This window comes from Ammospiza caudacuta, chromosome 23 (genome assembly GCF_027887145.1).
Source record: "Ammospiza caudacuta isolate bAmmCau1 chromosome 23, bAmmCau1.pri, whole genome shotgun sequence".
NCBI lineage: Eukaryota > Metazoa > Chordata > Aves > Passeriformes > Passerellidae > Ammospiza > Ammospiza caudacuta.
This window is the reverse complement of record NC_080615.1, coordinates 8,357,422-8,367,716: the sequence shown is the minus strand read 5'-3', so window position 1 is coordinate 8,367,716 and position 10,295 is coordinate 8,357,422. Positions and strand designations below refer to the sequence as shown.

The following is a 10,295-nucleotide window of genomic DNA, read 5'->3' as shown; positions in this document are numbered from 1 at the left end:
TGGGCTGGAAGGGCCCAGCTGTGCTGTGCCCTGGGAGTTAAATCACAAAGCAATGCTTTGGGAAAGTTGGTTGGTTTCTCTTCCTTCCCTGTCTCATTTCAGCTTATTTTTTACCTGGTTAAGAAGTGCCTGAAGCATCTTTCCTGTAGGAACTGTGAGGCCTGGTGGATGTGGTTGTAACTGTGTTCCAGTTCAGCTCTGCTCTCCGTTCCCACAGCCCATGGCAGTGTGTGTGGGGGCTCTCTGGTTCAGTTTTGCTGCAGCAGAAGGGCTCTGCCCTGTCCTGGGGCTGCAGCATTGCCTTTCCTGAGGGCAGCTGTGACTCTGTGTGGTTCCTCCCCGTGCCAGGGGTGGCACCCATGGCAGGAGCCGTGCGCATTGGGGACCAGCTCATTCTGGAGGAGGACTACAATGAATCCTACGTTCCCATGGAGCAGGGTGAGTGAGCCTGTCTCCCCAGGGGCTGGGAGGGGGGATTCAGGCATGCAGGTCACTTCTAGGGGCGTTCAGAACACGGGGATTGTTTCTGGAGTGCTGGAGAGGGCAGAGCTGAGTGTCACTCCATGGTGTCACTGCCCCTGTCCCTGGCTCCACAGGCACTCAGGGCTCTGCTGCTGGCTTTGCCTCGGGATTTCCCAGTCTGCCCACAGCTCTGGCTGAGGAGGGTGGCTCTGCTGGCTGGACCAAGCTCACAGTTTGCTCTCTGTTTCCCCAGAAATCCGGGATTTTGCACCAACAATCGGGATTGACCCCGACAAGGAGTCGGAGCTGCTGTGGCTGGCCAGGGAGTGCCTGGTGACCCCCCTGCCCCCCGAGTGGAAGGCCTGGTGAGAGACAGCTCTGGCAGCAGCCGTGCTGGGCATTCCCAGTGCCAGGACAAGGGGAGCAGCTCCAGCTGGCAGAGGATTGGGTTTGCTGGGGCATCAGGAGTGGCAGAACAGTTTGGGAAGCTGGGTATGACATCCTGGGAGAGCTGCTTCCCTCACTGGTACATTTGTGGCCCCCTGGACACATCACACTCCTCTTCCCTGAGCTTCAGGTGCTCCCACCATCAGCAAAGATATTCTGGCCTGTGCAGCTGTGTGTTTTAATTTGTGCTCCTTCACCTTTCCCTGCTGTTTTTGCCCCGCAGCCAGGCTATTGCAGGGGGTGACGTCTATTTCTTCAACTTTGAGAGCGGCCTCTCCACGTGGGAGCACCCCTGTGATGAGCACTACAAGCAGCTGGTCATCAGGGAGAGGGAGAAGCTGCTGGCACGGGGCAGCCTGAAGAAGGAAAAGAAGGAGAAAAAAGAGAAGAAGGACAAGAAGGAGAAGAAAGAGAAGAAGAAGAAGGACAAGAAGGAGAAACAGCTCCTGAAGGAGCTCCCTGTGAGTAGGATCTGCCTGAGAGCTTTGGGGAGGGCTGGGCAGGGGATGACAGGGACACAAAGTGCTTTGTGACCCCAGGCCCAGTGATGGGCAGTGAATCAGCTGGGTGGGAGCACTGGGGGTACAGAATCACCTTTGATTTTGGCTCTGAGACTCTCTGTAGTAAACACCCACTACTGGTGTGTCTGGGAGGGAGGGGAGTATGCAGGACCCCTTCAGATGGGCCAGGCACCTGGAAAGCAGAGTGTGTGAGTGACTCAAACCCTGTTTCCCCATCTGTCCCTGGACCCACTCAGAATTCTGAAAGCAGTGTGTGAGTGACTCAAACCCTGTTTCCCCACCTGTCCCTGGACCCACTCAGAATTCTGAAAGCAGAGTGTGTGAGCGACTCAAACCCTGTTTCCCCACCTGTCCCTGGACCCACTCAGAATTCTGAAAGCAGAGTGTGTGAGCGACTCAACCCCTGTTTCCCCATCTGTCCCTGGACCCACTCAGAATTCTGAAAGCAGAGTGTGTGAGCGACTCAACCCCTGTTTCCCCACCTGTCCCTGGACCCACTCAGAATTCTGAAAGCAGAGTGTGTGAGCGACTCAAACCCTGTTTCCCCCCCTGTCCCGTGTGTGGGTGTGGGGTCTCTGAGCAGGGTCAGCCCCACAGCCCCTGTTTGCCCAGGGGAGCCCCTTGTCCCACCCCAAGGGCAGCAGTGTGACTGTGCTGTCCTGGCAGTGACCCCCCTGTGCTCCTGCAGCCCCCAGGCTCCCAGCTGGCCCCCATCCAGCCTCCCCTGGGCAGCCTCTCTCCTCTCCGTGGCCTCGCCCCGCCTTCCTCTGTCGCCCTCCGTGGGACCCTGGACCTGGGCAACGTGCTGGACTCCAGCCTGAGCCCCAAGGAAGGAACGCTGGTGAGGCTCCCTCTGCCCTGGGAATGTGCCCTGGAGGCACACTGCAAAGGTCGCAGGTGTGGGGACACTTAAATGACAGGGTTTGTGGTCTTCTGCCACTTTGGAAATACTGTTGTATGTTAAAAAACTCTATTTTTCTTCTAGTGCTAAATTAGTGGTGAGTTTTTCTTTTGCTGTCTTTGGCAGATTGAAAGAATTGTTTCAATAACTGTTGCAGAGGAAAAAAGAATGTTAAGTTTTAGTAGAATGTGGTGCCCAAATGAAGCATGACAAACAATGCAAATAATGCAATTTAATAAACCACTTTCACTCTTCTATTTAAGAATAAAATTTAAAGAGCTATTGTCCTGGTTAGTGTAAGGTTTACAGCCATGTGGAATGCTTTGTGTATTTATTACTAGAAAGTGACCTGGGGGATCAATGAAACTTGTTAAATGGGAAGAAATTGACCCTTTAAAGGAAGCCAAAGCAAAATGTGTCCAAAACATAAACACCTTCAAAAATAAACAAAGATGTTTAGTGGTAGGAAACTGACGGAACCCAGCAGCCCGGTGTCTCAGTGGGTCTGTATCTCCCTTTCCTGCTGTCTGACCTGTCCCTTCCCTGGCTCCTGGCCTGCACAGCCTGCAGAGATCCCAAAGCCCTCCAGCCACACCAGGAACCTGCTGGATTTGATCTGCGAAGAGAAACGTCCCTTGAACGTGGCAGTGCCAGAGAAATGGAGAGAGGAAGATGAGGACAGTGACAATGAGGTATTTGTGTGCCCTGGCTGTGAGCAGAGAGCTGGAGCCTCCTGGTGCTCTCCTGGGAGTGGCTCTTCCATTTGTGCTCTTTTCTTTGTGCTGCTTGGTCCCCAAAATCATCTGATCCTGTTTTCACATGGAGTCCCCATGAATGAACATCTGCCATGGTGTTATTCCAAGATGAATTTGGAGGTGCATTGCCATGGCTCTGCTGCCCAATTTCACTGCAGAGGAACCCCTCCTGTGGCATTGCACAGGTCAGAACTCCATTTTGGCCATTTATTTATTTAATTTTTTTATCCTTCAGAGTTTCCCTGGGACCTCAAGGCTGTTAAAAAACGTGTACCTGGATGTTGAAGCCCTGGCAGGCAGCTTTGACTTTGAGGTAAGACCAGGGTGATGATCCAGGTGGGAGAGGCACTGCCAGGGGATGAGGGTGCAGGAATAGTGCCAGAGGGATGAGTTTGCTGTGAGAGTGAGGAAGAGGCACCTCCATTCTGCTCTCTGTTTGTCAGGGAGGAAGGCTCAGTGAGGAAGAGGCACCTCCATTCTGCTCTCTGTTTGTCAGGGAGGAAGGCTCAGTGAGGAAGAGGCACCTCCGTTCTGTTAGTCAGGGCTGTGGAGGAAGGCTCAGTGAGGAAGAGGCAGCTCCATTCTGCTCTCTGTTTGTCAGGGCTGTGGAGGAAGGCTCAGCGAGGAAGAGGCAGCTCCATTCTGCTCTCTGTTTGTGGAGGAAGGCTCAGTGAGGAAGAGGCACTCCATTCTGTTCATCAGGGCTGTGGAGGAAGGCTCAGTGAGGAAGAGGCACTCCATTCTGTTCATCAGGGCTGTGGAGGAAGGCTCAGTGAGGAAGAGGCACTCCATTCTGTTCATCAGGGCTGTGGAGGAAGGCTCAGTGAGGAAGAGGCACTCCATTCTGTTCATCAGGGCTGTGGAGGAAGGCTCAGTGAGGAAGAGGCACTCCATTCTGTTAGTCAGGGCTGTGGAGGAAGGCTCAGTGAGGAAGAGGCACTCCATTCTGTTCATCAGGGCTGTGGAGGAAGGCTCAGTGAGGAAGAGGCACTCCATTCTGTTCATCAGGGCTGTGGAGGAAGGCTCCTTGGCAGCAGAAGCTGCAGTGCTGGCCCTGGGCAGGGGACAGGGGAGCCTCCTTTGGGAATGCTCTGCTGCTGTCCCTGGGTTCCACAGGAGCCCTCACGGCGGCTGCACGTGTCCCCTTCTCTGTGCCAACACCAAACCTGCTCTCCTTTCTCCTCAGCTTGCTGCTAAACCCCATGGCTGGGGCTCAGAGCATGCAGAGCAGCCAAGGCTTGGGCAGGGGCTGTGCTTTCCCTGCCTGCCTGAGCTGGGATCAGGCTTAGCATGACAAGGGCACAATGGGAAGTGCGTTGTAAGCAGCTCTGGTGATTTGGCCCGACTGTTTGTGCTGACATTAATCCTTTCTCACCGCTTTGAAAATCCTGTTCCAGTATCTGAAAGGCAAATTAATTTCTTTTAAAGTGTTTTAGAGTATTTTCCTTATCCTTTTCACGGCGCAGGAAAATTAAGCTGTAAAGCACTTTGCTGGAGAACCTATTCAGGGCGCTGGGCAGGATCTGCAGAGGCTTATGCTAAAGTGGATGTGACAAAGAGAGCCCTGGCTGTCTCATCTCCAGACAACAGCAGCCTGTGGGGGCCCAGCTCCTCACTGCAATGTTAATGTCTGCAGGAACAAAGAGCTGCCTTGGCATTTCAGTGCCGTGGGGATGGGGCTCTGGGAGTCCATTATGGAATGGCAATTTCTGCCCAAGAGCCAGGCTGCTGACCCAGAGGGGTGATAGCCTGGTCCTGATGAGGCAGCAGTGCCCGACTGGAAAACAGAATTCCTCTGTAGCTCCATGAGATGGCAGCAGAAAAGCATCCCTAGGAGGAGCCTCTCTCCAAAGCAGCAGACAAGGGTTTGAGTAGCAGATCCTAAGGGGGAAGTCTAAGCAGAAATGGGTGAAATAATGAAAAAACTGCTTCATGTAGCCCGTGGTCAGGGTTGTATGTCTGTATTGGAAGGAAATGGGAGGTTTTAGTGACTTGCTGAGCCAGGATGTTGGGTGGAGCAGAGGCAGCATCAGACACAGCTCACGGGGAGCTCAGAGCAGGAGCGGTGAGTTCACGGAGCTGGCCAGCAGGAAAAGCAGAGTAAAGCATCCACAGCTTGGGAATGTTTGGGAATCTGGGCCTGCGAGTCCCTTTCTGCTCCAGGACTGTGTGTGGTGGGTGCTGACCTGTCCTGGGTGGGCAAATCCTCCAGCTTGGGGAGGTGCTGTGGGTGATCCTGCAAGTGGCTGTGTCCCCCCACCCAGGAGAACAGCAAGGAGGAGCAGGAGGAGCGTGGCAGCCCTCCATCAGCTGGTGCTGCTGGTGCTGCTGGTGCTGCTGCCCAGCCCCACGGGTGCCCTGAGGAGGAAGCTGCCAGCCTGGCAGAGGTGACGGTGGCTCCCTGGCATCCCTGGCTTTGCATGCAGTAGGCAGCTGCTGGCGTTGTGGTGTGTGGTGTCTGCAGCTGCTTGGCTTGTTGCTGGTGCTGGTTAAAGTTTAATGCTGCTCGCTGGGAGCAGTGGTTTGGGAGGCAGGGATTTCCCATCAGGTAGTGCCACTTGGGGTGGGTGGGATGTTACAGCTTGGGAAAAGTCACCCAAAGCCAGTTATAACCCAGCTGACTTGTCCAGCTCTGAAATCCAGAGAAAATCTCTAGCAAGTCTCATGAAAATCTCATAGGAAGTCTTGCTGCAGGAGGAAAAACCTCCCTCCTCCTCCTCCTCCTCCTCCTGTGGGTCTGACTGCCACGGGTCCCTTTTCTGCAGAGCTGCATTTGTGATCATCAAGGTGTGAGCCTGACAAAAGGATTGCCTGTTATTGCCATTGAAACAGGATTCTGCCAGCCACAGAGATTATTCTGGGATATTTCGGTAGCTCAGATGAACCTGCCTGGGGAGAAGTCCTTTTGTGTGCACTCCATTGCTGGTGTGCTGACACATTTTGGGGTGTGTGTGATCCTGTTCAGGCATCAGAGCCCTGCTTGGCCTCGTTTGGGATATCCTGGACACTGCCAGGTGCCCTGGTGGGATGTCCTCAGGAGAACTCTGGAGCAAGGTGTGCAAAAGGAGCAGAACTTTCCAGCCACCCTAACCCCCATAAGAGGGGAAGCACTAAAGAACTTCCCTGTGCCCACCTTTCCTGGGTCCTGCTGTGCCCAGGGAGCCTCCTGTGGCTGGTTGGTGACCCAGGGGCTGGGAGCTGTCAGTGCCAGGGGATTGATTGCAGCTGAGCCCCAGAGCTGCAGGGTTTTGGGCAGTGCCTGGAGCTGGGCTCCTCTGCCCTCTCCATCCTGCTGGATGCTGTGCCAGGCCTGGCAGAGCAGTGACACGCTCAGAACGTGCTCCAGGAGCGCTGCAGGCCTGGCCTGGGAGCTGAGAGCGTTCCAGAGGCTCTCTGATAAAAATACACAGCTAAAATATGCGCTCAGTGTACGGAACACGGCGTGCACGGGAGGCAGGCGCTGTTTGACAAGGCAGCGTGGCATTAATAAAACAGTGAGCGAGTGGGACGTGCCAGCACTCTGTGTGCATGCTGATGCTGATGAGGGAGCCTTCCCCTGGCCGTGCCCCTGTCCCTGGGCAGTGCTGTGGCCTCCCCTCTGCTGGGAGAGGCAGCTGAACCTTTGGGTGACTAAGCTTTAATTTGGGGCTGGTTTTCCCCCATCTCTCAGCCTCCTGTGTTAGTCACAGGCTCTTTCTGAGCTCTGAGTGCTGCTTTCAGTCTGTCCCTCTGGAAGGTGGGATGGAGATCCTGCCTGCTCTCCCCTGCTTGAAATGTCAGCAGGCAGAAGTGAACTGTCCTGTCGTGGTCTCTTACAAATTTCCACCTCTCAGCAGACAGATCCAATGTGGGAGCACAAACGGGCCTGCAGTGGGGCACGTGGATGCTCACAGGGCTGGTGGCCTTGCACAGCCTCTCTTACCCACTGTGAGTAAACAAACAACAGATCAGAAAAAGTCAGAGCCCAAGAAATGGGTGAGGTTATGCCACTGGAGTCCCTTGCCTTGGAATGGGACTACATGGAAGGAAATCAAACAGGTCTTGAAGTCACCCAAAGATTTGTGGTTGTGCTGCTTGCTGTAGGAGAGCCTGCGCTGATCCTCACTCCTGCATCCCCCAGGGAGAGTGTTGGGTCCGTAATTGTGTTTGACTTGCTGCCTAGAAGGAATCCTTAAAATCGAGGCACCCCGAAGAGGCGGCAGAGTGTTGTTCCCTGGATTCTGGAGCGGCGTGCCCCCCGTCTGCAGCTCAGCTCCTCTCTGGGGAGCCTGGCAGCAGCCTGAGTGCCCAGGCAGAGCTGCAGGAGCCTGCTGGGCACCAGGCAGAAGATGCTCAGGTGGAAGGAGACGCCTCTGCAGCTGAGGAGCTGCCTCTGTCCGAGGGGGACAGGAGCTCAGCAGGGCTGGAGGTGCCCAGCTCTGCCGGGCAGCCCCGAGGTGCCCCTCTGCCTGTGGAGGGCACAGACCAGCCAGCCAGCCTGGCCGCCACTGCTGACACCCTGTCCTGTGCAGAAAGGGCGCTGCAGGAAGAGAGGGAAGAGGCAGCAGCTGATTCAGGGTCAGAGGACAGGCTGGATGATGGCAAAGTAAGAGTCCTGCCTGTGTGCTGTTGGTGTTGGCTGTTCCCGTCGTCTCGGGACAGCTCTTGGGGCACTCACTGTCTGCTTTCCTGTGCAGCCAGCCCAAACCTTTCCTGCTCAGCAGGGCAGTCATTCCCGGGAGTGCTCCGAGTCCCCAGCTGGGCACCTGCAGGGCTGAGCTGGGCAGTCCTTCCCTGCTGCACACACCACGGCCACCACAGGCACAGCCCTGGGTGTGTTCTGTGTGTTCTGGTCTGCAGGAGGAGCAGCCCCAGCAGGGCTCCCATTGCCTGTGCTGGGCCAGCAGGGCCGGTAATGCGGCTCACACCGAGCCCAGCTGCCCGTGCTGCCTTGTGTTTCTCCTGCTGTTGTTTGTCTCAGCTTGCTCAGAGCTGCGCTCACAGCTCCGTGCGAGGTGAGAGCTGGGAGTGGGGCAGAGCCCAGGGCTGGAGCTGGGCGTGGGGCAGAGCCCAGGGCTGGAGCTGGGCGTGGGGCAGAGCCCAGGGCTGGAGCTGGGCGTGGGGCAGAGCCCAGGGCTGTTCTGGAGCTGGGTGTGGGGCAGAGCCCAGGGCTGGAGCTGGGAGTGGGGCAGAGCCCAGGGCTGTTCTGGAGCTGGTTCTGGGGCTGGGAGCCCAGGGCTGTTCTGGAGCTGGTTCTGGGGCTGGGAGCACAGATTCTGGGAGCACAGACCCTGCCAGCGTGTGAGGAGAGCTCAGGAGCAGGGCTGGGGCTGTCACACACTGCCTGCCCACAGCTGGGCTGCCAGAGCCGCTCATGTCCATGGTCCATAGCAGGATCCCAGCCAGAACTGGGGATCTTGATGGACGATCTCTCTGCAATCTGGCTGCCTTCCTGCTGATTCTGATCGTTTCTCAAGCTCACTGATGCGTAATGTCTGTAAGAAATGATGAACTGCAAATCTGAGCCTGGAAAACGCCCTGCAGAGCTGAGGGTGCTGCTTTCCCAAGCTCATCTCTGTGCTCTGTGTAAATCTGAGGCTGGAAAATGCTCTGTGCCCTGCAGAGCTGAGGGTGCTGCTTTCCCAAGCTCATCTCTGTGCACCTGAGCTGTTCTGCTGAGCTCAGCAGGGCCACAGGGTGCTCCCATCGAGCAGCTGCAAATGGCTGGGAGTGCAGGGGCACTTAGGCACAGCAAAGTGCAATTTTAAAGTGCTTTTATGGCTCCAGCGCTGTGCTGGGAGCTCTGAGAGCTGCAGGGATCCTTGCAGATGGAGAGGAAGCAAGTGCCTTGAGTCAGGGGTGTTCAAGGAGCGCCTCTGTGCCCTGCCCAGCCCCAGCTCCTGCCCTTGTGGTGCTTTGTGCTTGTCCTTGGGTCACACATCCCTGTGCTGTGGGTCACACACCCCTGTGCTGTGGGTCACACATCCCTGTGCTGTGGGTCACACTCATCCTTGTCCTTGGGTCACACTCATCCTTGTCCTTGGGTCACACACATCCCTGTCCTGTGGGTCACACACCCCTGTGCTGTGGGTCACACTCATCCTTGTCCTTGGGTCACACTCATCCTTGTCCTTGGGTCACACACATCCCTGTCCTGTGGGTCACACACCCCTGTCCTTGGGTCACACACCCCTGTGCTGTGGGTCACACACCCCTGTGCTGTGGGTCACACTCATCCTTGTCCTTGGGTCACACACATCCCTGTCCTGTGGGTCACACACCCCTGTCCTTGGGTCACACACCCCTGTGCTGTGGGTCACACATCCCTGTGCTGTGGGTCACACATCCCTGTGCTGTGGGTCACACTCATCCTTGTCCTTGGGTCACACTCATCCTTGTCCTTGGGTCACACACATCCTTGGTGTCTCCCCCATGATGTCCAGTCGCCTTTTCTTGCCTGGGTCAGGCCAGGTTTGTGCTGGCAGCAGCAGTGCCCGGGTGAAGCTGCAGGGTGGGACCTGTGCAGGCTCTGATGGGTTTTTCCTCTCAGCTTTCCAAGGCATCCGGGGTCAGTGGCTGTGAGCAGGACCTGCCAGTCTCCAGGAGCTCCGACCATGAGGTGCCTCAGCTGCTGGTGAGTCACCAAAAACTCCTTTTCCTCCTCTTCCTCCTTTTCTCCTCCTTTTCCTTGTTTTCTCCTTCTTTTTTCCTCCTTTTTCTCCTTTTTTTCTCCTTTTCCTCCTTTTTTTCTCCTTTTTCTCATTTTTCTCCTTTTTCCTCCTTTTTTTCTCATTTTTTCCTCCCTTTTCTCTTCCTTTTTTCCTCCTTTTTTTCCTCCTTTTTTCCTCCTTTTCTCCTCCTTTTCTCCTCGTTTTTTCCCTCATTTTTTTCCTCCTTTTCTCCTCCTTTTCTTCCTTTTCCTCCTTTTTCCCTGGGTGTGGGCACCAGCTTCCCCTGGCACGGTGCAGTGCCCATCTCTGCAGCGCCCACTCTGCGGTGCCCACTCTGCTGCCATGGGCGTGCTGAGGGGGCTCTGAGCTGTGCTGGGACGTTGCTGTCAGCATCTCTGCTTGCCCATCACACACTGATCCTTTCTGCCGTCTCTTTTAGGGCTTGGACGCCAAGAGCCAGCTGTGCCAGGAGGGTCTGGGTGTGGGGACGGTGCCCCCGGATCTGGACAGCGCCAGGAGCAAGGTCAGGGCTGTGTGGGGGATCAGGGGGGCTCTGGGG

At 55.9% G+C, this 10,295-nt stretch overlaps 1 protein-coding gene across 1 annotated transcript in view; it reads left to right on the top strand.

The window, feature by feature from the left end:
* The first annotated feature begins 221 nt into the window (after nt 1–221).
* CEP164 (centrosomal protein 164) overlaps nt 222–10,295 on the top strand; it is a 28,265-nt gene continuing 18,191 nt past the window's right edge. The window contains exons 1-10 of the mRNA XM_058819128.1: nt 222–438; nt 716–827; nt 1,133–1,370; nt 2,119–2,271; nt 2,895–3,023; nt 3,322–3,399; nt 5,351–5,473; nt 7,249–7,671; nt 9,616–9,699; nt 10,176–10,265. Of these exons, the coding sequence (XP_058675111.1) occupies nt 360–438; nt 716–827; nt 1,133–1,370; nt 2,119–2,271; nt 2,895–3,023; nt 3,322–3,399; nt 5,351–5,473; nt 7,249–7,671; nt 9,616–9,699; nt 10,176–10,265 (1,509 nt within the window). The 5' untranslated portion in view covers nt 222–359. The remainder of the gene's footprint in view (nt 439–715; nt 828–1,132; nt 1,371–2,118; nt 2,272–2,894; nt 3,024–3,321; nt 3,400–5,350; nt 5,474–7,248; nt 7,672–9,615; nt 9,700–10,175; nt 10,266–10,295) is intronic.